This window comes from Festucalex cinctus, chromosome 19 (assembly GCF_051991245.1).
Source record: "Festucalex cinctus isolate MCC-2025b chromosome 19, RoL_Fcin_1.0, whole genome shotgun sequence".
NCBI classification, from domain to species: domain Eukaryota; kingdom Metazoa; phylum Chordata; class Actinopteri; order Syngnathiformes; family Syngnathidae; genus Festucalex; species Festucalex cinctus.
In genome coordinates, this window is record NC_135429.1 from 6,189,299 (window position 1) to 6,216,453 (window position 27,155).

At 41.0% G+C, this 27,155-nt stretch overlaps 2 protein-coding genes across 4 annotated transcripts in view; both read left to right on the plus strand.

The window, feature by feature from the left end:
- The window catches only part of col8a2 (collagen, type VIII, alpha 2), a 78,299-nt gene extending 69,953 nt beyond the window's left edge, over window positions 1-8,346 (plus strand). For both annotated transcript variants that reach the window (XM_077507164.1, XM_077507165.1), the window contains exons 3-4: window positions 2,101-2,290; window positions 3,210-8,346. In XM_077507164.1, coding sequence (XP_077363290.1) covers window positions 2,119-2,290; window positions 3,210-5,113 — 2,076 coding nt within the window. In that variant the 5' untranslated portion in view covers window positions 2,101-2,118 and the 3' untranslated portion in view covers window positions 5,114-8,346. The remainder of the gene's footprint in view (window positions 1-2,100; window positions 2,291-3,209) is intronic.
- Window positions 8,347-9,285: 939 nt separating this feature from the next.
- On the plus strand, window positions 9,286-24,819 carry LOC144007374 (protein tyrosine phosphatase type IVA 2-like). Of its 2 annotated transcripts, XM_077506959.1 has the most exons (8): window positions 9,286-9,764; window positions 16,491-16,597; window positions 19,282-19,580; window positions 19,878-19,986; window positions 20,085-20,177; window positions 20,899-21,029; window positions 23,239-23,313; window positions 23,595-24,819. In XM_077506959.1, the coding sequence occupies exons 3-8, from the start codon at window positions 19,576-19,578 to the stop codon at window positions 23,704-23,706; spliced, it is 525 nt and encodes a 174-aa protein (XP_077363085.1). In that variant the 5' UTR covers window positions 9,286-9,764; window positions 16,491-16,597; window positions 19,282-19,575; the 3' UTR covers window positions 23,707-24,819. The 2 variants fall into 2 exon arrangements, with proteins under 2 accessions (XP_077363085.1, XP_077363084.1); XM_077506958.1 differs by lacking the exon at window positions 16,491-16,597.
- Window positions 24,820-27,155: the final 2,336 nt, after the last annotated feature.

Here is a 27,155-nt window from a genome sequence, read left to right on the forward strand (position 1 = left end):
AATCTTAAGTGCTCACAGCTAGATTGTGTTCTCATGCATACTGAGCGTGTTTGTTTGATTGTGTGGGTGTTTTTGAGACGGTTCCGTCTCGCTCATGCTGCAAGCCAGCAAGGATTCGATGACACTTTAGAGCGCGTCTGGGCAGCTTTTTCAACAAAAACACTTCACAAACAGATTGCGGAGGTCTGTGAGCCGTTCGCTTGTGTCTGTTACCTATTCATGCTTCTGTTTTTAATGCGAGTCCCCGTGGTTCTTTGGAGAGGTCTGCTGAATAGCGGGTACCTGGGGTCTCCTGATGAATCACGTTTGCACCAAAACCACAAATCCCAGACATGTTTATGTGCCAGCCAGCCTGAAAGTCGGCCAATACATTAAGAAAAAGAAAATGCTCCTTTCGTACTCTTGCCATTTTTACATTCTTAGTTTCATAATCAATTTAGTTTGATTGGTGTTTAGTCGCAGACGTGTGACTAAGTATTTAAAAATGCTCCGTGACCGAGGTAAAGTCTTTATTGAATGGCTGTAAAACAAGAATTGAACTGTGTGGTTGCAGACGACGGCACCGAGCGCCAAACTATAAAACAGACCTGATCTCAGCACAGATGTGGCAATGAAAACACCTTATTGAGGAAGTCAACCCAAAAAAATCTTGACAATATGTTCTAGACGCCCCCACTAGTCTAAACATGTCATTCTGGTTAATATTGTGTTTGTGGAATATGAATGAAGCAGCCAAATCCACCCGTTTTTTTTATCCATCTTAGGGGCAGCCATTTTGCCACTTGTTGTACACTGAAAATGACATCACGGTTGCTCAGGTAACGACCAATCACGGCTCATCTGTTTTCTGAGTTTAGTCATGTGACGTACACAGGCGGAATCATGAATGGTCGTAACCTGAGCAACCTGTTTTCTGAGTTTAGTCATGTGACGTACACAGGCTGAATCATGATTGGTCGTTACCTGAGCTCTGAGCAACTGTGATGTCATTTCTGGTCAACAGCAAGTGACAAAATGAACGTCTCCTGAGATGGACAATAAAAAAAATAATAATTAAAAAAAACAGGTGGATTTCATAGGATGTCAACCAATCATGGCTTATCTTGTGAATGTCACATGACTAATCTTAGAAAACGGGCGATTTGTCGTTACCTGAGACGGTAAGCAACTGTGATGTCGCTTTCAGTTGACCGCAAGTGACAAAATGGCCTCCCCCTGAGATGAATAAAAACAGGTGAATTTTGTAATTCATATTCAACAAATGCAATATTAATCAGAATACCATATTTAGACTAGTTGGGCTGCATAGTACATATGATTAAGAATAGTTTTGGTTTGACCTCCCCTTTCAAAAAGTTGAGTCGAGTCTACGCTTCTTATTAGCGCTTTGTATGCTAACAAAAATCTGCATGTGTATGTGTCCTTGTTGCTCATATGTTTTGCTTGCTTTAACGCCTCTCAAAAGCGCTAATAGACCTGTTTGTTTAGTAACTTTAATCCCCTGTACACTTCTGAAGGCCGTTTAATCCGTCCATTCCTTGGTTGTGAGGCACCACATTGTTTTTCACCTCAACTGTTTTCTTTGGCGCTTAGCATCACATGCTAGCTGGCCGAGGCCGCACATCATCTGTCCGGAAAACTGACAAAAGCATCTCTGTGTAAACAGCAAAAGCGGAAATGGATGCAATTTTCGCACGTCGTTTTGCAAGTTTCAACGAGTTGCGCACTTAAGGGTACACAAGCCATCCTCTGGTGGTTTCCTGTTCGCACCTGACCACAGATGTGAAACCATATGGCACAGGGCGGTGTTGTCATTTCTTCGTGAAGTGCAGTAAATTAAAGTCAACAGATCTCTCTGTTGCACCACGCAGAAGATGGATGGACGTTTCATCACTACAGTATAGCAACTTATGCTTGAACATGTTGAACATGAACCACCAGGCATGTTAGACTTAATGGATAGGTCTGCAACTTTAAAGTAAAATTTGTAGAGTAGATTTTACACTAAAAAGTCAATTTGGTCCCACTCTAAACTAAACTTTACACTTGGAAGACAGTAAAATATTCGGAGTAAATTCTACTCATCTGATTTTCTTTCAGTTCTTTGTGTGACGTCGCATGCCCGGGATGCTGTCCACCATGCTGTTGGCCCCTATTTGCGTGCTCCTAATGCTAGGGGGGCATGTTCTGGCGGGAGGCTACCCGCCCATTCCTCACATGAAGTACATGCAACCCATGATGAAAGGGCCCATCGGACCACCGTTCAGAGAGGGCAAGGGACATTATGTCGGTGAGTCAATAATAAGCTGTTGACGACCTCTGTTGGCCAATAGATCCTATAAACCATGATTTGTAAGTAGCCACATAATTGTTAATGGACATTTAAAATTATTTTATGTGGCGTCTTTTTTTTAGTAAACCCAGATGGGAATTTTAACCTTTTTTTTCAGTTTGGCTCTATAATCATAGTTCTGTAGTCCAACATTACTGAGTTGGGAGGTCTGATTGCACCTTGTTTATAGAGCTGACCTGAAGTAGCCATCTGGATGCTGTTTCTGTTGTTTAGTTGTGCAGCTCTGGGATGGAGCAGAGTATAGACAGGGGAGCAAAAAATTGAATTTATTTCACTCAGGTTAGCATGTAGTAATCATTTGTAAGTTGTGATTCTATCAAAATCGTTATTATGATCATAAAAATGACAGTTTAAGAATTCCTTTTGTTTCAGTCACATGTTGTTTGTGACTGCTGGCACTTAATCAAGAGAGCTTCCATGTGAAAGGCTTCAAAATAAGCTCTCATGGCGGAGTGGAACTAAATGCTTTGCTTTTACTGCCACTTACTGGTTGTGAGTCCACAACACATCACTGAGACTGGATTAAAAGTTATTGTAGCTAGAAATAATAGTTAGGATCACACTTTTTTTCTTTTAACTATATGGAAACTTTGGTTTTTATTTAGGTTTAAAAAAAAATGTGTATTCATGTATCCCCCCCCCCTTTTTCTCCATTTTTTTTCTATACTTCATTGGTACTCACAAATTTACGGAAGATGATTGGGGCCAGTGAAGAGGCCATTGCTATTTAGTTATTTGTTTATTTATTTAGTTGTTGTTTTTTTGAAGAGTCAATGAAAACATCTGATTGCATTACTCACCTAAACATGATGATGACCTTTTGTTTTTTTTGTTTTTTTGTTTTTGGTTTTTTTAGACAGGCCACCCATGGTAGATGTGAAGGGAGAGCCAGGCCCCCAAGGCAAACCCGGACCAAGAGGACCCCCCGGTCCGCCAGGGATTCCAGGAAAACCTGGACTCGGGAACCCCGGCCTCAATGGGCAGCCAGGTCCTCAAGGGCCTCCCGGCTTTCCAGGGATTGGTAAACCAGGACTCACAGGACTACCGGGAAAGATTGGACCAAAGGGGATGGCAGGACTTAGCGGCGAGGTTGGTCCTCGTGGTGAACCGGGTCTCAGAGGTCCACCAGGACAGCCAGGACTGCCAGGACCAGCTGGCCTGTCTTTGAATGGGAAACCTGGGCTTCCAGGTGTTAGGGGCCCACCTGGTTCTCGGGGAGAGCCAGGATTAAAAGGTGTTTCTGGCCCTCCGGGTGAGCGTGGGGTTAAAGGTGAGAATGGAAATGGGACACCAGGACCTACTGGTGTAAGGGGTCCTCCTGGGTTGAAAGGTAGTGCAGGACCACCTGGTCTTCCAGGCATTGGCAAACCTGGACCAAAAGGTTTGCCTGGACTGACCGGGTCGAAAGGGGATCAGGGGCTTCCAGGGGGTCGAGGGGAACCAGGCGAGGCTGGGCTTCCAGGTTTACAAGGTCAACCAGGTCCTATTGGGATTGGGAAGCCTGGCATTGATGGATCACCAGGAGTACCAGGTCACATAGGTCAAAAAGGTGAGCAAGGGCTCAGGGGTTCCCCTGGGTTTCCAGGGACTCCAGGCTATGGAAAACCTGGCCTAAGTGGTCCAAAAGGAGAAAAGGGCTATAATGGGTTAACTGGTCTACCCGGCGACAAAGGAGAGCAAGGAATGGTGGGCCCAATTGGCGGACCAGGTCTTACTGGACAGCCAGGACCCCCTGGACTTCACGGCCCCATGGGACTCCCAGGAAAACATGGCATGCCAGGACTGAAGGGAGATCTCGGGCCACAAGGACCTCCTGGGCTGCCTGGACTCAGAGGTGACCATGGTACAAGTGGAAACACGGGAAAACCTGGTATCCCTGGGGACAAAGGCCTGCCTGGGCCAAATGGAGCAACTGGAAAACCTGGACCCAAAGGTGAAGCAGGACACATTGGCCTGCCAGGTAATCCTGGGCTGACAGGTCTTCAGGGACCTAAAGGTGAAGTAGGATTCATGGGAACACCTGGCCCCAGAGGTCAGTCAGGTATCCCTGGCCTTCAGGGGCCTATGGGTCCCATGGGACCACAGGGGGTCCCTGGCTTGAAGGGTGAGTCCGGACTACCAGGACTTCCGGGACTGGGTAAAGTTGGAGAGAAAGGACCTATTGGTCCCCAAGGTCCTCCAGGGAAACCGGGCCCTTCTGGACTTAACGGTAACCCTGGCCCACCTGGCCCTCCGGGTCCCCCAGGTCTTCCGGGAAATGGCCAATCAGTCGTCGCTGGTCCAACAGATTCGGAGCTGGAAGGGGGCGAAGTGCCAGGAGACCGCAAGGGGCCAGCATACAGCCAAGTCCCGCTTTCTGCCTCGTTAGCGCCGGCCTTCACAGCCATCCTCTCCAAGCCTTTCCCTCCCTCTGGCATGCCAATTATATTTGACAGGACTCTGTACAACGGGCAGAATGCCTACAATCCCTCAACTGGCATCTTCACTGCTCCCCTATCGGGTGTCTACTACTTTGCCTACCACGTGCACGTGAAGGGAACTAGCCTGTGGGTGGCCTTGTACAAGAACAATGTGCCGGCTACTTACACCTACGATGAATACAAGAAAGGCTACATGGACCAGGCGTCCGGCAGTGCTGTCCTGGAGCTGAAAGAAGGCGACCAGGTCTGGGTCCAGATGCCCTCAGATCAGGCCAACGGTCTCTATTCCACCGAGTACATCCACTCCTCATTCTCAGGATTCCTTCTTTGCCCCACATAACCTTACCCTTGAGTTCCGTTATGAGCAGACCAAAACCTAAAATACTTGCAGCCATACCGATTTCAAAAACAATAGAAGCATCAATACAGTTAATATTTCAGTCATTATTCCTCTATCGTTTTTGTCTGCTTTACCGCCAACAGCATCAGTGAAAGAAAACGTATCAGTCATAATAGAAGGATTTAAAAGGCAGAGGAAGGAATTTTATTCGGTGTTTGTTTGTTTTGCTGTCATTCAAATGTGTTTTGGGGTTGTATTTGTATGTTAATTATTGTTGTTGCTTATTATTATTTGGTCATCGTTGACTGTTCGGTGCCTTCGTTTGTAATGACCGTTCTATGCCGGCGCACATCTTGGCCACATGCCGACAACACAAGGACCAAAATCAGATGACTTTTAGAGCGTTGTGTTAGTTCATCCTACCCAGATTAGCATCAGTACAAATGAAGACAAACAATTGTAAATATTAAATGTCACGATCACTTGTGTTTAGTCCGGTTTTCTCATTAAAATCATGGAATGGTGTTTAGAGTTTATAATGAGTTGGTTGCTTTCTTTCTCGCTATTGTAGCTGAGCAATTGCAAACTTTTTTTTTTCTTTTCTTAATTTATTTTATTGAACTATTAAAAAAAAGGCAATTTAGAGATAAAGCTAACAATATGACTTTGTAGTATTAACATAAACCATGGCTATATTAATTGATGATGAAATGCACATGCATAATGTTTACATAATTCTTCATTTGGTGCCAGAGAAAGAAAAACTGAGGAATTTATGTATTTCAGTTTTTAACTTTCCCAAGCCACTGCTTCCAAAATAGTTACAGTTTAACAAAACAAGGACAAGATGTTTTCGAACAAGCGTAGAGCGAGCCGGAAATGCAAATCGCTCCGCTCTGTGAATAAGTAAAGGGACTGACTGAGAGCGCCGCAGGTTGTGAAATACAAATTGTGTAACTTTTAACAAACACCTGCCACATTTCTTTGTCAGGTGGGTAGGCCAGAGGGGTCAGAGCTGTCGACGTACTCGTTTCTGGCAACGGAAGCTTTTAAGGTACACGCTGTGTGTGCGTGTTCTGCCTGCCTGCAGTGCGAGTGTGTCTATGTATGCACTGTATGCGGGCGTCTGCGTGTCACATTGTCCCACTGGCATTCAGGTCATGAACGCTTTGGCAAAGATAATAATAAACTGGAGTGAAGTTACAAAATCCAGATAGAACTTGCAGCTCTGTCAATGTTCCAACAGAAATGTTGACTTGTTTGTCCTCTAGGTTATGACAGAAAGTGCCGCGCAGATTTATGGTGCAGAGTAAGGGAACAGAACTGCAAATAAAAGGCGACATTACAGGAGATTGAGAATTCAGTTGGCTTGCTAGGATACAAAAACAAAACAAAAAGTCATGGTAACATTGGATATGACATCAAAATGACTTTTGTGCAATAATTCAGTGTCAACACCAAATAAACATTTGAATAGTCTAGTGTACAACAGGGGTCACAAACGTTTTGAAACTGAGAGCTACTTCCTGGGTATCGCTAACGCAAAGGGTTGCCAGTTTCATACTCACTCCAGAAATAACTCATTTGATGAAATTATTTGGGGGTAAATCTTATCAGTGTTTCCCTAGCTTGTCTACATGAACGCTATAGTTTGGTTGTGCATTATTGTACTGACCTTTGAGCTAGTATTAAAATAATTTTAAAATATTGTTTACAAATTTACACCAATGTATGTTTAAAAAAAAAAAAGAATCACAACCAAAATAAGTTGGATGCAGCATGTAAGTGGGATTATTTTATTTGTTCAAAATTTCAATGTTGATGAATGCTGGTGTAGAAGAATAATGTTAGAATCAAAAGAATATATTCAAGTATAATTACGCAGCCCAAAACGATCAGTACATTGAATTTAGGGCTACCTTAATACAAGAATGTCAAAACAGCGGTGCCTTGAGATACTCGTGAGTTGACTTTTTGGAGATATGAGCTGTCGCTGGGCTTTTTTTTTTTTTTTTGACTTAAGAGAACAAAGAGGATGGTAAAAAAAACTCAAGTCGATGAAAAATAAGCAGCTGTTTGGCAGATAATGAACAAGAATCCAACAATGTAAAACACCTCAGACAGGCTAATACTGAAAGTAGTGGTGACTCTTCTTTGTTTGTGTCTGTCTGTATTATACTGCCACCCGGTGGCCAAGGAGGGGACACCAGAAAGAGCAACCCACTTCCATTAATTTCAATTCGTCGCAAAACGAATTAACCTCGTATCTCAAGGCACCAGTCTATACTGAAGCCATTTTTTTTTTTTAGATTTTTGCAATCACAACTAATATGAACTCCCACTGACTGACCACGGCAATCTAGGATGACACCTAATCAGTATTTTACGATTACGTAATTGAGGGGTGGGGGAAAATGCACTTGTACCTGTCCTGTTTGTCTCCAAAACACAAACAAGCAAATGCTATGAACCGTTATTGTAACATGAGTCTACAAGGCAGTTCAAGGCTCGTTATGTACTGTATGTTGGCTTATTTTGGTAGCCTTCTATTTTTGGACGTATGAAATTGTGATGTGAATTATGTGTGGTTATTATTCTCTGTCCTTGTTTTATAGACAATGTCACTTGCTTGCAGTTTCCCCTGTATGCAAATAATTTGACAAGTGTCAGTTAGCGCCATCTTATCACACATTGCTTAGAATTGTTTTGCTTTATATATATATAAAATAAAATAAAAAAAACATAATTTTTTTTTTACTTTGCTTCGGTTTTGAAGGGATTGTTTTTGTTTGTTTGTTTTAGTTGCATTTAATAAATACACGGCCATTCCCATTTGCACATGAAATTGATGAAGATATTTATACATTTATGATAATTTAATAGGGATGCCAAAACCGACCACCGAAGCCAAGAACGTATATGTAAACTGGTATTTAACAGCATTGATGAGTTAATAGCATTTACAACATGTAGTTAGCACCCAAGTGTTATGTTTGTCGAGGATTATTTGTGGAGATTTTGTTATTTGTGTAATGTACGATGTATCTACTTATCAGATTATTTTTTTTCTTCCACACAAGGCTATTGCGTTACTTTTTGCGCAGTAAAATGTGAGTATAAAATGCACTCGTTTTGATTTGGAATTGTTTTTTTTTTTTTCCCTGCTTATCGAAAATCTACAAGTACTTGATTGTATTGATACGATATCAATAAAGGCCTTCTTCTATGTGTCAGACTTGAGTCTTCTGTTTGTTCTCATTGTGTGGGCATATTATAGAATATACATAGAATTTTGTTGAAAGAGTTGTTGATGACAATAAAATGAAATAAAAACAAATGATTAATAACACAAACTGACCATTACGCTGAATGTAATTAATATAATTAGTCACTGTCATTTTGTGCTGAGTCCACACCCTTGACATCATAGCCAGATCCCAAAACATTTCACTCTTTAGATGTCACTTGTGTTTTTATTGCATTTGAGAGCAGTCTTGCATTTTGTTATACTTGACAAATTAATACTGTGTATGTACACTGAGCGATCTGTAAAGTTGTTGTTGCAGTTCAAGCAACGCCCACTAGAGGGAGACATACCGTTTCAATCCGTTTCGTGCTCCAACGCCACTTCTGCGTTATTAATGAAAGTTGTATAGAGTCGTCACAACGGTTGTCAGGTGAGTTTACGCATGAGTGTTTCGTTTCTTGGAATGCAAGTTATTATTAAACAGGGAATAGTTCGACAACCTAAATGTTTTAATAGTAGAGACATTGAAAGCCAAATTAAAAAAAATAAATCAACGGGATTTGTGTTGAATAATTATTCTTATTAATTGATTATCTCGTTGTATTCGCTTAAAAAAATAACAAATAAAAATAAAATAAAAAACTATTAATGTTGTAGCCACGAAGCTGAAAGATTAGATTCACACGCTATAACTGGGAAGTTACCTCAGTCTTGGATAAATAAACATTTTTTTTTTAGGGAACAACACGCCATTCAGAGCATTTGTCTGTTCGTGGGCTGTCGACCGATGACGCAAAACAAGCCACAAGCACTAAGATAATGTGAGCTTTCTGGAACTGTCATCACGGACCCGGATTCTTTTTACGTCGCACTGACGCCAGACATCTCGTGCTACGTTTGGGGTCTTCGTAAACGCGGAAATCCTGGACGGAATATGCGCAAAAAACGGCTTTCCTTCGCTTTACACAAGCACTCCTCTACTTTTATATACAGCATTATATAACAGTATACGTGTTTTAATAGTTTATTGTGTTGTTTTGGATTATCCAGGATATTTTGTCAATTCATATTCCCAAAATACGTGCTATTTAATCAGGATTTTTATCGCTACGCTTGGAATCAATCGAAATGTACATTTATATGACACATATTCAGGAATAAGATATAAAGAATCATTTGACAAAGGAAAATAACTGGAGAAGTGATTGAATATTATCTCGCCGGTTGCTAACACGCCTACATTCCCGATCGCCATGAAAGTAACCACCAAGCAAGGTTCCTCCCTAATCAACAGTCGAAGGTGCCACATTGAAGAGGAACAAAACGACAACTTGACAGCGCTTTCTGCACTCGCTCCTCTTTCTCCGGGCTAGTCACTGGATTTCAATGTTCAGCCTGCGCTTTGTAAGTATACCAACTAGCCAGACATCAACGAAAAGTGGCCTATTTTGTTCATGTTAGCCGGGTTATACTGTAGTTTCGAGCCGCGCTTAAACAGACTGACACGGAGATTTAGCATTAGCAGTTAGCTCAAGTAAGTTCAAAGTGTGTGGAGCACTATGCAGCCACGTTAACCTTAGCATTTAGCCGTTAGCTGCGTTTATTTGACACCATTTTTGTGTCACCGTGCTTTTCTGGCTACTCTCACCAAGTTGTTAAGTGCCACATTATGCCAAAGAGAGCGTGTCATTGCACAACCGCTGTGGTACTGACTGAGTAATAGGGAAAAATGTCGAGAGAGTGGGAACTAGCATGCGAGCTAGCAATGCTACATTGCTTGCTATCGGGACCGGGGGCAAAGAAGAGGGCACTTTTACGGTCACGACTGACAGTAATTAACATTATCCCCGGGCTTTTGTTTTCATTCGAAGCAAATCTGACACGTTCTCACCATGCTGTAATTGTCTAAGACAGAATCAAGACTGTCTGTTCCACTAATTTCGGTCAGCAAATGATGAAGATAACGCTAGCCATTAGCTCGGGGCTGGGGGAAAAAAACAAAACAAAACGAGCCTTTCCTGGTGAATTTAACGTGCAACATTCAGTGGTTGATTGGATTAAGTATTCGACGCTTGTGTTTCGGTGTTGATATATTAGATTTTGTGTTCAGGTGAGTGTTTTGTGCTTATTTCTGCGATTTACGGCTAGGCTAAAATGAGTAGACGGCGAACGAGCTAACTGCCTTCCGCCCTTTGTGGCAAATCTTGACCCAGGGCATGGTTGACCTATTTAGTGTCATATTTAACATAATACAAGGCTTATATGTTAACAACAACACTTAAGTGAACCGCATTGCAGGTTCATCACATTTGGTACCACATGTGCAACGAATCTAATAGGAATGTGTGTAAAATTCCAAAGATTTATTGATTTACACGAGATCAACATCGTCAGACAGATTTTGAAAACATGATTGATTACAAGTGATATATATGTCACTTTCCTGAGATCAACATAAAGGGAGGACTCTTTAATTTAAAACTGGGGGAAATGGTCAACTTCATAATAAAAAGACAACGGAGGTCAAGATTTGAGGCCGGACCTTTTCTTGTTGAATGTGTTTCAAACTTTGATTTGTTCTTTATCTTAATCCTATTTTCAAAAAGTTTCTATCTTTGGTAAAAAATAATTATGCAAAGACAAGGGCTGAGCGTTATAAAATGATGGTGCAGATTGTGGTCAGGTGATGAAATTAAGAGTGCAGATTGAACTAAAACAGTAGTTGCGATACATACAATTTGTAAGACATTTGTAGTTAATAAAATTAGCGTACCTACATTGTAAGTGTGACTCATTGCTAGTCAGTTCAGTATTAAGCCTGGTTCCAAAAATGTGTCTGTGGCGCGACCAATTTCCATCAAATTTGGCAGAAACATAGACAAAATATAGAATAAAGATGTGTTGGTGATTTGAGGGGTCATTAGCACGGCTGTAAATGCACATACCATTACCTGTAGTATGTTGGCACACATTTATGTTTGTGAATATATTTTTTTAAAACCAGAGATCTTTCGTGTAGAAATGTGCTGTGCACTAGGTGTGTTTTTACAACGCTATAAAATGGTAGGCATAAAATACTCCGGCATTTAGCCATGTGGGCCGAGGTGAAAGGAGGAAATGTACTTGGAGAGGAAGTTGACTCGAGCAGCTGTGACACGAAAGGCCCGGCGCATTCCCATGCCTCTCAGTTTTCAATGTATGACCTTCCAACGGAGTCCCCCTGGTCAGTAATCATTTCTGGTGTGTAGCTTACGATACTGGATATGCGCGTTGAAGATGAAAAACATTGCACGAAAGTGTCTTTTGTGTGCAACATGGTTTGTCGTAATTGCAAACCAAGGTGAGTTTTATGTACTTGTTAGACCTACTTTTTAGGAATTACATTTCAGCCTACTTATGCGACTGTCATAAATATGGTGCTTGGCAAGTCAAGTATTTTTTTTTGTGGTACTCCTTGTTTGTAAAGTTTGAGAACCAATTTGAAGTACTTGTGTATCCAAAGCACTGCTACTGTTGTACTCGCTGAATGAAACCTTTAAGCCGATGCGATCACCTTGGGCCATAACAGCTTAGCCATCCAAGAGGTACAAACCTATCATTCATCACATCCGTAACAAAATTACCATCACAGACTGCTTCGTTGCACTGTAACCACCTGCGGATATCTCAGTAACAGATGGGGGATGTGTGACTCACACAATGACACAGTCAGCGGAGACCTCCAGACAGTTCAACTTATAGTATAGCTAAAAACAATCTAGTTTGGAATCTCCAAATTCCTCATGATTAGATTGCGAAAGCATTACACCATTGAAATTTCATTACAAAAAGTGACAGAAGTTCTTAAAACATTTATGTACAAATTAAATGGCTGTTTGCCAGTGTTTGTCAAACGTATATGAACCTCAAGTTGTTGTACACACTATCATCAAACTTTCCAGTTGTCAGTGCACAGTCCACAATTTAAGCAAGCAGAGCGGAAAGCCCTCATCATGAGATACCTTTCTGTAAGACAAATTCCCATTACCTGCATGTCCTGTTTGTGATGCCTAACGGTTTACTTTATGGCTACGTTTAGCATCATATTTAGCTGAAACGAGCAATCAAATAATTTGATTCCAAAAAAAAAAAGTTTACGTCAAATCGCTGCCTGCAAGATTCGCGTGGATCCTTTTCGTAATTTTTACGGAAATGTTATGTTGAAAGGTCAGCATAGTTACAGTGACATGATAACACGAAGAGACAGATTAATATATAGAAGTGAGGATATATGACCATTTTGAAATATCCTGTTGTCTGGTTGACAAAATATCACATACCTACTTGTGAAAACAATTTAGTATTAGTCTGAATTAGCGGAATGCTACAACTTAAAGCACAAGTTTTTGTTGTTACTACAAGCCAGTAAGCGGAAGGCCATAGACAGAAAATTATGCGTAGCCATGGCCACCTTGTGCGTTTCATCTGCTATTGGTTAATGAATCATGCCCTTCTTAGCACAGCGTTCGTTTACGATTGTTGCCACAGCGCTGCAATAGAGCAAGGGACCGGCTCAGTGGCACTGGCAGTGTCTGACAGACTGACTAATCTAGATGCTGCTGCACAGCTACCCGCTGACACTAAAACAACAGGTAGGAAACGTGGTGTGATCTTGTGAGTTTGAAGTATCTGTAAAATACCTTTCAATGCCAAAACATTTTATAATGCAATAAAATTAGAGCCGTTGTTGACAGCAAATGTGTGCCGCTGTTGGCCTTTATTTGTTCCAGGCAGTGTTGTAGATTCGGAGTAACTGCAGCTGAGAGACTAACAGGGTGGTTGCACAAGAACAAGCTGTATTTTCTCGTTGCCACGGCAATGTTTGACTTCATGCTATTTTCCTCGTATCCTTAAGGAGCTTATTAAATGCGTGAAATGTGTGACTACTCTCAACATGACCCCAAGCTGTTAAGAGTGGCCATAATCGCCAGATGATAGCTTTGATACCAACACACGCACAGTCCTTCTTTTATGACTTTCTTAAATGAGCGGTTTTAAAAGTGAAAAATTCAGACATTAATGTGGACGAGAACCAAGTTGCTGTGAACCACCATAGTTAAAAGTCCTGCCGTCAGCTGAAAGCACTTCTTTGATCCTCTCACAGGGGATACCTAAATTCCCTACAGACACATTTGTTACCACCACTGAGATTATTGTTGGTATAGCAACAGGCTTTCCCCCATGTGGCTGTCAGAAGGCCAAGTTGGTCTCTAAATGTCAGAAAAAAATATGGATGTCACAGTGGGGCTAAGCAACCCTTGAGCAACAATGTGAGCTTGAGAACATTCTCAGTCGTACTTCTTTGTTGCTGTGAGTCTTCTAAGTAGCACAATTTTTTATGTTTTTGGCCATTTAGTTTTCAAACCTCTTACTGAAAAGTGTTGCGGGAAATTGATATTTTAGTTTCAACATCCTTCTCTGCATTCGTTTATTCGATTCATCGAATTCCGCTCTAGTTTAAAATAAATGTGCCCTTTACTTGCTTTACAGCACAACTGACCAAGTAAAACTTGCATATACTGTATTATACCAGCCAACAGAAACTTTTGTGGTTGAAAGTAACCTATTCAGTTGCTCTCTCTCTGGTTCGTAACCATTAGTGTCTAAAAATGAAATCGTATCTTTGAATCTCCCATTCCATTTTGTCTTAAAAAAAAAAAAAACACGCTGGTCATCCTAATTCATGGAACCCGACGTCCCAAAAAGATTGATACATTCTTTGGCAGATTAACACTTGCCAGGTGCAAAATAACACATTCAAAAATAGTAGAGACGCCCCCTTAGAAGCTTGTATTTAAAATGACCAAGTTGCAACATCATCTGTGGTTGTTTTGAATGGTTGAGTCTCAACAGTCACTCTGTAATTCATTGCATTTCTTGGAAGGTGTTCAAACAAAACAAACTAAAACCAGTGTTGAATATACAGTGTTGAATATAGTTGTTTACATTATCCCATAACCTAAATGTGAATGAGTAACGTTGTCGTCTGTAATTTCTCAGTTTATGGCAATCCCAAAAAAAAAAAAATGCTACTATTAGGCATCTCATAGGTACTAAGCTTGGCTCTCTTGCTGCTTCTACAAGGTTTAGCAGCCTTTTGATCGTCCCACTTGTTATCTGGGCCGTCTCAAGAGACTGCTAAAGAGTTTAAGTGGGTTTTATGTTTGAGAGTGTACGCGGGATGTTTGTCTTTTTCATTGAACTAAGGACAGTTGTGTATTAACTTGCCTCATTCCTTTCATACACATTTTAACAGACTTCAAAACCAGAATGACTGTAAGGAAAGATGAAGAAGAGGTTGCTTTTAATCTGGTGTGCTGAAAACCATGCCCTTTGTCATATCACAGGCTGTATTTTTTTTTTTAATTATGACTTTTAATTTATAGCCTAGTCAGAGTATTACAAGGATTTAAAACCAATAACGAAGTCATCAGATGGTAACTTTAGGTTTCAAGGTGATTGTAACAAGGTGATTGCAGCCACAAAACAAACTGCAAGTGTTTGATTAGTACATTTATTAACTGCTTTTAAGGTCTACCAGTGACCAAGCTCAATGCATCAGCCTGTTATTTACGGCATAAACGCTAAAGCTCGAAGTTATCAATTGTCAAATTGCGCAAAAGGAAGTAAGGATATACTGGGTGCAATGGCAATGTGGGAAAGGGCTCCCAAAGTTGCCATGCCAACATTTGTTCTGCCCTGAAAATAACTTGTTTGCTTTTTTGGAGGCTACACTATGTATTTAAAGAATACAAAAGAAAGCAGGGCAAATGTATGTTGCGCACCTTGTTTAAAAAAAAATAAAAAAAATTGGCGCAGTTTTCAAAATAGTCCTTCCCTACTTGCCCCAGAACATATTGTATTTACAAGTTGTACCTCTGTCACTCTCCCAAGTTTCTTTTGGCCTGAGATGACTAACATTACAACTCGAAGGAGATGTTATTTCACTTTGGACTTAATTAAAGAGCATCTTTCAGTTATAAAACATGTCAGCTTTCTTGAGAGTTGTCAATTACCCACTCAAATTTGAACCATCATTTCAGATGCAATAAAAATACAAATAAGCTTTCACAACAAAAAGCAAAATGCTGCCAAACCATACCAGCGCAATCAGCTTGAATAGGGCCATGTTTTGTGGGTCAATAAAATATAACACTATTGTCTGCGGTGCCTCAAAACGTTCCAAATAGCTAGCTAGGCATGGTAACTTCGTGTCCCTTGGGACAGCTAAGAAGAAATGTGAACGTAAGGACCATTTCGGCTGTGATCCAGAGACCCCACCCTGGAGGACTCATTTATAACCGGTGTCTCATCAAGGTTGATTGATGTCTGTTAGCTAACCAAAGCTGCAAAACTGTAGTCTGAGATGTCCCTTCAAAAACATTGGGGGAACGCAGTTGTTATATCATCTGTCCGTCATCAATATGCTTTGCTCCAATTCCAGCCACATCAGTTGTGTTGCTGTCAAGGAGAAATTGGGTTAACGTTCACCGCACACACTTTGACATCCATCGCCAGTGGGTATTTTGCCTCGACTTGTCTTTTGCTACCTTGGCTTGACGCGGTTACTTGTCATTCAGACACTTTCCGGCTCAGTTTTTACATTCGCTTTCAGATACATTGGCACATCAGTGGCGGAACAGATCAGAGCCTTGTTTCTGCTCTGTGTGAGCACATGGTCGAAATTGGTTCATATTTATTTATTTATTTATTTATTTTTGCTTTTTTTTTTTTTATCTAGTCTGTTTGGTTTTGAAATAATGATGTCCTTCATAGATTGACTGTACAATAGGCAGCTTCAAGTGATATTTCGAGGTTTCTTGTCCACATGAATTGCTTTTGTTGGTGCTCTGTGTGAGCACATGATTCAAGCTCTATATAGAGGCAAGATCTGCCCACCCCGACAACACTGACGTCATAGCGCACAGCCAGCTAGGCCACTGAACAGGTGTGATCCCCAGCTTTATCTTAGGTGTCTTTCTTCAACGTGTACGGCTCGTCTAGTGCTTATATCCATGAGATGTGTTTAATATCTTCTGGATATATATTGACAACACATTAATCTTGGGCCTCTTTGAACCTTTATTTCAGGGGTGGCCAAATTCAGTCCTCGAGAGCCACTATCCAGCCCGTTTTCCATGTTTCTCTCGACTCACACACCTGATTCATGATCAGGATCATTATCAGACTTCATACAGGTAAAGCGAATACAGGTAAAAAAGGAAGACTAACTTCTTAGTTGTGTTATTGGAGTAGAGCTAAACGAAGACTTAACTGCAAAGCTCTCTGGGTGGACAGTCATTTGGATGGTGATGATTGCATAGTCAGTTTGAAGCCTAATATATTTACCCTGCTGAGAAAATGGCATGCTGCCATTTGGAAGTTTTCACAGTCATTCTTGTGGCGAAAATGTCAACACTTGCAGCGCACAGTGCCTATCAAACAGGTGTCTCCAGTATGTAGGGCACAGGTATCAAACCCCCTTTATCTATGCGGGGCAGTCCATGCTGCTCTGACTCCAAGGAGGACGGGAACTTCCTCACTCATCCCCTCCTCTGTCTAGCCACCTGCCTGTCCAAGCAGCAACGGATGACACCCCCCTTGCCCTATTGACTCAGCTCCCATATAGCACATTAGCCCTCCAGCTGCTTGAAAGTTGTACAGTCTGGTCATGCCCAGTCTGGATCCAGACAAAACAGGAGCCAGACTCTGGCACAACTCTGAAACCACTCGACAGGGCAGGCTGTATTGGGACACAGAAATGGACGGAGACATTACATTTTGTACCAAAAAAAAAAACATTTCCTGGTGAGACATTTATATATTTTGTTCCAAGCCTTATGGCCCCAATCCAATCAAGACTAGATACTTTTTTTGAATTGATGTTCACGGTGGTTAAATATAGGACACCTAAAAGCTGGTAGTAAAAGAGGAGTTTATTGAACCTTAGTTTTCAGTGGGCCCCATTAACATAAAACCTGAGTATAATTATTTTTTGTTCTCATACTACCCAATGGTGACTTCACCTAAAGCGATGAGTTTGCAGTTTCAAGATACCCCTGCCCTGGTTCCCATTCTGTGGTGACATTATCACTATCACCTGTTTAGGTTTGCGCGTTCTTTTCTGCTCTGAGATAGCGCGGCCCCCTTATCAGCCAGCGCAGCCTCTTTCAGCCCTCTCACAATTCCCCTTTTCACTCTCAATCGCTTTCTGTTCTTCAGTAACTGTTGATTTTTGGTGGAGGCCAGCTGATTTGGGAAACTCTCCACCAATCTGATAGCCCTCGGCCCCTCTCGCTCACTCTCACACACGCATACAGTACAGATATTGTAGGCCCTTCCCTTACCAGTAAAGCATGTGGTGAGCGCCAAAGGAACTTTCCTCAAGGGACCTTTCACTGGGCTGCAGCCTTTCTCAGCTGACCTTTCTCTCAGTTTTATTTATACTGTATAGATATTCTGCATAGGACCTAATGTTTCATGGACATTCGGCTATCTCGTACGTTATGATTTGACTGCATTTCTTTTCATCAATGATTCTTTTAAAATGTATTCATCAGAACATAGATTTGTTTTCATTAGTTAATGTCTAAAATCCGTAAGATTTAAATTAATTACTGAAAACTTGCTAAGCCTGGTGGTTGTCAGGCGGGGTGGGGGTGGTGGGACTGATATTAGTAACGAAAATCAAACACTCATGTGAAACACAAGCTTATTAATCTGAATACAAAAATTGTTTAGAAAATAGTCAACGTGTCTACGACTATACTTGAATGGATTACCCTGAATAATTCAATTACAAAAAATGTCAAAACAATGTGAAAATATTTACTTCTACACTTAACTAATACATACAATTTTAAAAGATTTGGAAAGGCCCAATGGTATACAATTTTTGGGAAATTAATTTGGTTAAATACAAATTAAATACTATTTACAATTTTGTGGCAGAAGACAGACGTAAATCAAACTTTCATATCTGTTATGTTTCCTGTGCGCTTATGGCTTCCACAAACAGTGTGACTATAGAGTGAGGTAGCATGTTTCCCCCCCCAAGTGATTTGCATGCCTTACCATCATCACAGTGACAGCAGGCTTGACGTTGCATACAGTTGACCCACTTCTCTGTTGGGAAGCTCACTAGGGTTCAGTTTGCGTTGCATTTTGTAGTCACTACAGTGCACTCGTGTACATTTTACAGCATGGACAACAAGTGTGCTATTAGTCTCCTATCAGAGCCGTATAGTTTCTGAGGTAGCCATCTTTGGAACAAAGCCTTTAGGTCAAATCAATGATGGGATCACATCGGCCGTTTGAAGCTTTGCCCACCCTGTAATCCTCACCTTGTGACTACAGCCTGTGACACAGTGCTAAAGTCCAAGCTCAACTTCCCGCTCGCCGCCTGCCGTATGTAGCCGGCGTAGCGAGAGCCGCTTAACTACCGTCATGCACCGTCCCCCCGCTCTTCTCTGCCCCCTACACACGTTGCTCCGAGACGGCTCCAACCAGTTTGTGGCGGCTGGGTTTAGACTGTCAAGGACTTGGCACTGTTGTCCTCTTCAGAGAAGCACGTGCGTGCGCGCTCATATTAGACAGTGATCTTGCTAAAAGGTGTCATCAGGTCATAGCTGACTCATAAATTAAGAAGAGTCAGTCAGTGTTTTTTTTTTCTTCTTTCTTTTTTCCCCGAGAGTTAAATGAAAGCAAACACTTGAGCGGTTCAGAGGCCTCCGTTGATGTCTGAGCATAAACAGGCACTTGTGTTAAAAAAAATAAGTGTCTGCGCATCTTACTGTAATATCCCGCTGTATTAAAAATTGAACTAAATGCAGTCATTGACTTGAAATAATCCCTAATTCTTGTCTCGCTTTTCTCTTGACAGGCTTTCTGTGTTAACTTGGGCCGTACCTATATGGCGTGTTTGAGCGGTGAATTTTGCCAGGCACAGCACCTCACCACTGTGGAGAAGTGAATCGGCTGCCCCCTGAAAGACTACGCTACCCAGAAACCCCCGTGATTGGCCTTGGAAGCGCTGCCTTTGGAATTAACACGAGAAAGAAAAGAGCCCTCCTGGATAACGCGTAGTCCTCTCGGCACCCCCAACTGCCCCGCCAATACGACAACTCTTTGCTTTCCGCTTTCTCTTTGAACAGCCAATCACAAACAGCTCTCCTGAATGGGGTAAACTGACTCTCGGATAGTCTCTCCATCTTTTTCTTTCTTTTTTTTCTTTTTTCTTTTTTAGATTCTTTTAAATTTTGCTTTTGTATTATTTTTATTTTTACATCCTGGGGTGTTGTGGACTAGTTTTTGTTCCCCGTCCTCTGTGTACATCACCCTCATTAGTCGACCCGTCATCTCCTTGTTGTCCTCCTTTTATTTATTCAGCCATTTACACAAATCTGTCTACTGACATAGCCAAAAAGTGACTTTTTGTTTTGTAAGCGTTTTTGTATTGTAATTGTTTTTTTTCTAAAGCCGTCTCGCCAACATGAACCGCCCCGCTGCAGTCGAGATAACCTACGAGTGCATGAGGTTCCTCATCACCCACAATCCCACCAATGCCACCCTTAACAAGTTCACCGAGGTATGTCCGCATCTGTTGTCTTCTTGTTCTATGAATGCATCTGTTTACCAGAAGTCTGGCATCTATTTTTATTTTATTTTTATTTTTATGCCCGCCAGGAGCTAAAAAAGTTTGCGGTGAACACACTGGTGAGAGTGTGTGAGGCCACCTACGACAAGGCTCCAGTAGAGAAGGAAGGGATCCAGGTTTTGGTGAGAGACCACAATGATCTTGTTTAGTGTTTGTTGTTTCTCTCCTTTTTGATCATATTTGAACTAGGGGTGTCAGGCGATTCAAATTTTGAATTGTAATTAATTGCATGACTTCAATAGTTAATAATCACAAATTTCATATCTGTTGTAAATGTACAATAAAATAATTTCCATACTCTCGTTAGCATAAATGTGGGGAAAAAATGTCACCCATAGAAATACGGCTACAACATTTAGTAATTGATACAGTAATTTCATAATAATTCAAAATGAGTTAAAATTAAAAAGATATACTGTACTGTAAAAAAAACAAAACAAAAGTGTGATATTGATTTGTGGTGAGATCATTTTCCCCCACTAGATGGCATAATTGCATTTGTAAGATGTTTGTGACAGCCAGCTCAGTGCATTTTTCTTTTCATATTAAGAGCTATCTAATCTTTTAACATGAAGTTACTTTTTAAAATTATTAAGTACTTGAGCCCAGTCTCTACAAATATATATATTATTATTAAATTTATTACTGCTAAATTTTGACGTGGACGTGTCTGCTGCGTTTGACTGGAATTTCCCCAGTACAGCAGTTCCAAGTAAGGAGCGGTTATTAATCGCACATTAAAAAAAATGAGTGGCATTAAAGGAACTTTAAATTAACTCAGAATAGCGCACTAATTTTGACACGCCTAATTAGAGCAAATATTCTTTGTTTCTGCCTATAAAGGACTGGCCCTTCGACGATGGTGCCCCTCCCCCAACCCACATCGTGGACGACTGGCTCAAGCTGCTCAACACCAAGTTTCGAGATGAACCTGGCTGCTGCATCGCCGTGCATTGTGTGGCAGGGCTTGGCCGGTGAGTCAAGTTGAACTTTTTTATTTTTTATTTTATTTTATTTTTTTCAAGCTCCAAAGGGGACGTCTCAGCGGGACACAATAGGATTGGCAGCTTGGGGAGTTGTGTAAATGAGCTAACTCTGTGAAGTGAATTGCCTCCATTTAACTCATGTATTGATGTTTATTAAAGTGATGAGACTGGTGAAGAAGGTTAACATTTATTTATATGAAATGAACATGGTATATTTTTTCTGCACTAATTATTCTATATTTTGTTTAAAAATAGATTGTTTACATTTTTTTACCCAAATGTTTTTTTTCTTTTTTAATGGTCATTTTAGAGGTGCAATGTAATACAGCATATTTTTTCTCATGCTTATCATCCAGTAGCCCTTAATTATCACACTTCATACTTCTTCACCTTTGTTTACTTCTTACGGTTCTGACGCTGTAATTTTTGTTCGTAGTGCCAAATCCTAACTCGAAAAGCCCACAAGGTGCAACAGTACGGCATTCCGGTTAACCTGACTGTGATCCACGTTTTCTATCTGGAGCAGCGTTTGCTTTCCTTTGGAGATTTTGAGCTTACTCTCCAGGCAGCGGTGCGTTTTAATATGGCAACTGCCATTGGCGTCATCCCTTTCAAACTCGCCGGTTGCTACAACAACGTTCAACATAGTCAAGTTATTTTTAGCGTATTTGTGTTGGCCTCAACATTAGCGAGACGAGCTGCGCAGGCGGCAGACTCGCCAAACGCCGGGAACGAGTTCAGTAATACGCTGTTGTTTAGCAGCTCGCAACTTAATTAGATGTAAATGTATAAAATGAGTGCACTCGCGCGATCCCGTGCTGCGTTCATTCAACATTTTGCCGTCTTGTGCTCTTTAAATGTAGGCCATCAGCTGATGGGTTTGCTCAGTTTGAGAACCGATGCTTCTGCATCAGGGCTGAAAGTCAACCCTGTAACGCATGTGATCCGTCGGCCGGTCATGAGGCTGTATTGGCGAAGTGCACGCAGGCACTAACTCAATCCACTACAAGCGTGGCAGAGAATTTCACACACTCTATACTCAGTTTAAAGAAGGGGGAAGAAAAAAAACAAAACAAGCCCGAAACAAAGTAGACAGAAGCACATGATGTGGGCAAGCTTGTGGGGAAAAAAAAAAAAAAAAGTCTCCTGACCACAAAGGCACATGTAGCCAATCAGATGTGTTTGGCCTCCAGCATTTTGCATTCTGGATGTTGTATAACTGTCACTCTTGGTTAGTAGCTTCATTTTTGGCTTCCTCAACACGTTTTTTGTTTTGTTTTTGTTTTTTGGTGCCTCAGTTAGGGCGAGTTCGCACCAGCTGCCTTCAACCTTAACTGCCCTCTTTTTTTTTTTTTTTTTTTTTACGATACTAGTCTTCTTTGTGTTGCCATTTTTATTATGCTGTAGTGAGTCGTTACTTCATTTATTAATTTATGAAATATTCAAGAATGAAACAAAATACCTTGAAATAAAGGCTGGTATATACCATCCCTATTTTTCTCACATCAACCAAAAACAAAGAGTTGTTTACATAGTGTTGTGGTTCGGGCTGCATTGAGCATGGCTGTCGTCAAAGTGATGTCACCTGGTGGCACTTTTTTTATTGGCTGCCGCTAGATGACATCACTAGTACTGCAACTCCCAGGTGACTGTTCGACCCTCTGGCGAATAGATAACCGCTAATATTTAGTTTGTTTTTTTTAGTTTTAGTTTGTTTTTTCGTTAACTAACCTTGCTTGAGTGCAGCTTTATATCACTGTTAATCTCGTCTTTCTCACATTCCTTCTCGAATCTTATCCTGCGGGAAACCCAAGGAAATACCCTGCCAGCGTTGAGATTTGACCTGCTGATGTGCGGTTACGGTTTTTCTTTTTCTTTTTTTTTTCTTCAATATTTATTTTCCTTCCCTGACTGTTCTCTCTCCGGTGAGAAAGCAGCACCCTGTCTTATTGTAGCGCGTGTAGCATGAACCCGCTGCCCCAGCAGGGCAACGCGAACCCTGCGCACCCCTGTTGATTTCCCAGGCCGGTTTCCCAGGTTTAAACACCCCCTCCTCCGCCCCGCCGTCGCACCGACGACCAAGCTTGTGAACTGTGGTATTTAATCTTCTCTTCTCTTCTCCTCCCCCTCCCCTACCTCTTTGATTCCCGCACCGTCTGCCCCTCACCTTGTGCGTCGGAATTCATCCACCTCTCAGCGCTCCGGTCTTGGTGGCCTTGGCTCTCATTGAGAGTGGGATGAAGTATGAGGATGCCGTGCAGTTCATAAGGCAGTAAGTCAAGTTTCTTTGCTGTCGAAGAAAAAGGGCCCAAACTTGACGACGGCGTATTAAAGGCCACGTATAAATAGCTAAATCTTTTCGAGGGGGGCGGGCAATATTCAGGGAAAAAAAACAATTTGCGAATTTATAAAATGACAATTTTGCGAGTTTCTAAAGTAGTAGATTTGTGAGAAAATTAAATTTACGTGGCCCTCATACGCTGTCATACAATTCAAATTATGATCGGGTTTTGTTTTTTTGTTTTTTTGTTTTTTTCGTCTGTTCTTCCATAGGAAGAGACGCGGAGCCTTCAACTCCAAACAGCTTCTTTACCTCGAGAAATACCGACCGAAAATGCGCCTGCGCTTCAAGGATCCCAACGGCCACAGCTGCTGCGTGCAGTAAAGCCGGCCCACCAGCACCTGCCTATGCACCTCGAGCGGGAGGGGGGAGGGTGAAAATAAAACGGGGAGAGCGCTAACAGTAATTGTTTGTGATGATTTTGTAAACACTGAGTCATGGTTAATTGAACTGAGAACAAGCGAGTCACCGAATGAAACGAAATTCCGATGGTGGGGGTACACCAGCCGAACCAATGAATGGGAAGTTCAAAGCACACAGACGGGCCCGCCTCCCGGTTCTACTGTCAACCACGGCCCAATATTGTTTCAGCTAGAGTCCATCCTGTTGTTTAGTTTTGTTGTTTCTTTTTTTCTATTGTTGCTTTTCTCCCTCCCCCCGCCTCATTCTGCTACAATCGTGGGATATTATACTTCCATTTTGTGATTTTTTTTTTCTTTAATTTTTCACAATGTGGTGATGAAAGGATGCAATATTAGAAATTTGATTTTTATTTCTGCAAACATTTAATTTTATGATTGGAACACATTTATGTATCTTATAAAACCTTTTGAGACCTATTGTGACTGTCCATTTTGGTATGGGGGTGTTTTTTATTCTCACTGAAAATGCAGTAATGTTTTTGTTTTTTCTCCCACTTTTTTCACTTGAAGTTTCAAGTCGCTTTTATTTGGAAGGTTCACAGAGTTTGAATATGTCTGCAATATTTATTCACAAGGTGATATGTGGGGGAGTAGCAAGTTTGGCAGGGGGCAAGGACACTGATTTCCAATTGTTTAATTTTTTTTCTTCCTTTTGAGAGCCATGTCTTTTTGTTTTTCTTGGAGTGCAATAGTCTGTCCACCTCAGTAAAGCCCACCAAACCGCTGTGACACCCTGCACACATGCACACTCATTTTACATCAGACATGTATACAGGATGAAACTAAGACACCTCTGAAATAGGTACATTTATTTTTCAACATAATAGGACTCCCCCCATAAAAAAAAAGGTGCGCACACAGCCTGATATTCCCCCACATCTGAAAGGCAAAGTGGATAAGAATGAAAATGGTCAGTTTTTGTTGTTTTTGTTTTTTTAATGTTACTGTTCCCATTTTAAACGCATCCCCAGTTCGTATTGGTTCTTTAAAGATAAATAAATTGAATAAAAAGCCATCACGTCTCTTCATTTGACGTCCCTCTGCTTTCAAAGTTGTGTTTGTTAAAGGTTGGCTTGCCAAGTAGGCGGTGATTGATCACCTGACAACCAAGGTGAGTCATCCATGCCGCTGGGGTGTGGAACCTTTGCAGGTGCCTCCGTTTATTTTTCCACTCCAGTATATAATCACGTGTGCGATAACGGGAGGCTGTTCGAGCAAAACTGATCCCAAGCCAGTCTATGATCTTTTCTTATCATCACCGGCCGGAAGCTGTGAGTCAGCACCACGTGCAAAGAACAGGACGACGTGGTGCTGCGAAATGAGTCACAGCTCGTGAATGAGTACGTCTGATCATCTGGGTTACGCTCACATGCATTCGAACGGCTCCCTCTGGTGGCAAAATCCTGTCATGACGCTATCATGCATTTGAACGGCTCCCTCTGCTGGCCGAATCCTGTCATGGCATCACTTAAAATGGGAATTACAGGAACCGTCAAGTCAAACAACACGTTTAATTTAGACCAAGAATAAAGATTGTTTTCTTTCCCCCTCTTTATGAGGGCTTTTTTTTTATCAAAGGGATATTTTGGGAGAGAGCGGGTTTTTTTTCGTCAAGATTTTTTTCTTGTATGACTTTTTTTGGTTTGTTGGGGGTGTGAGGTTTTTAGTTTTTGTATTTATATACTATGCCAACGTCGAAGAATAAACATTTGTTTTACGAGTTTTTCAAATCATAGTAGTAGGGATATTCTTATACTGGAATAATAATAATAATAATTTAAAAAAAACTCCCAATATGAATGAGTGCAGTTTTCCACCACTGAAAACCACAATAAAAATAACATTCTCACCATTCTTCAACCAAACTACAAATATGTCTTATCAGCCACACATACTTCAAAATGATGTGTTAAATTGGGCTGATTTATCTTATGTAATTCTGGGAGGCTTCTTATTTCCTCTCATGACCTATCCTCATGTGCTATTCCGCCTTCCCTTGGAACTTTTGGACATCGTAATTGTGAGGTCAGAGCCGTTGATATAATGACTGACGTGTGATTATCAGAAACAATATCCACTTTTAGTTGAACAATACCCTTGATATGACCATTTTATTTTACTGCAACTCAGAATGGTTGTTGATTTCTTGCACTGAGTACAAAAAAAAAAAAAAAAAAAAGTCGCTGCTTGTGGAAACTTTTACAGATTGATATCAGGCATCACACAATAAACTGCAAAATCTTAACCGTGAAAGAAAACAAGAATACGCTTCAAGGCTTTTCGGATTTGTTGCGAGTCACATGTTGAGGGATGCGAGTGAGCGGCGGCACTGTGCAGCTAATGGATTGGAGCCCCCAAGAGCTTCCTGTTGCCAGTAAACATTTCCATCCACCCAGACAGTCGACATCCATTTCTGTTTCCTTCCATGTCTTCTAATGCCGCATTTATAATAAAAAACATGCTACGCTGTCCTCATCACTTACTACAGAAATAAAAACTATTCTTTTAGGCGCAAACACTTCAAGTTGGTGTTTCCTGATATTTATTTGTTTTCTATCAGAAGCGTAACGGTTTGCTATTATTTTTGAAACTGTTGATAATTTCCTCCACTTTGTGTTATGGTCTGATGAGACGAAGTCTGACCTTTTTGGCCATAATTCCAAAATATTTGGCGTAACACCAACTGTGACGTGGTGGAACTGGGCAGTTTAAAATTGCAGTTTGTGTTTGCGCAATACAACCAGGCTTCTGTTGGGAGGCAAAAAAAAGTCAGAAAAAGTTACTTCATTTGGGGTTAATCAGAGGCCTTCTTAACTCTTTGACTGCCAAAAACGTTTAATAACGTATTCTAAAATACTAATGAATGCCGCCAAAAACGTTAATTTACGTTTATGATGTTTTTTGGTATTTTTTTTCTCAATGGGCAGCATAATGTCTTGTGCAGCGCTGCCTTGTCACCAAACAAAAAATATTAGTGTCAAAGTCACTGTTGTGCAAAAAAAATGATCTTTTCACAAAAAGCTTGTTTTTCTCTTAATATTTTTGTATTTTCGCTTATGTCACTCAAATGACCGCATTTCAAATGGTGATTACTAAAGAATAAGTTAGAAACATACTTTTTTTGTTCTCATGAAAGAATGGAATCCAATCTTTCATATGGTATCCACCATATTTATGTCGTCATACCGCACAATATTCTGTTTGCTTTGAAAGATGAGTGAAAATGCTCCAAATCGTCTGGCACCATTGGGTTTTTTTGGATAACGTTTGGCAGTCAAAGAGTTAATTGTGGCAAGTGAGTGCTAACTTCTCGGGGTGCTGTAAATGGCGAATCAATTCATTCATTCTGCA

Coding starts and splice junctions, on each gene's coding strand:
- LOC144007374 (XM_077506959.1), top strand. Junction 21,030..23,238: donor TGTGTGGCAGGGCTTGGCCG/GTGAGTCAAGTT, acceptor TCCACCTCTCAG/CGCTCCGGTCTTGGTGGCCT. Junction 23,314..23,594: donor GCCGTGCAGTTCATAAGGCA/GTAAGTCAAGTT, acceptor GTTCTTCCATAG/GAAGAGACGCGGAGCCTTCA.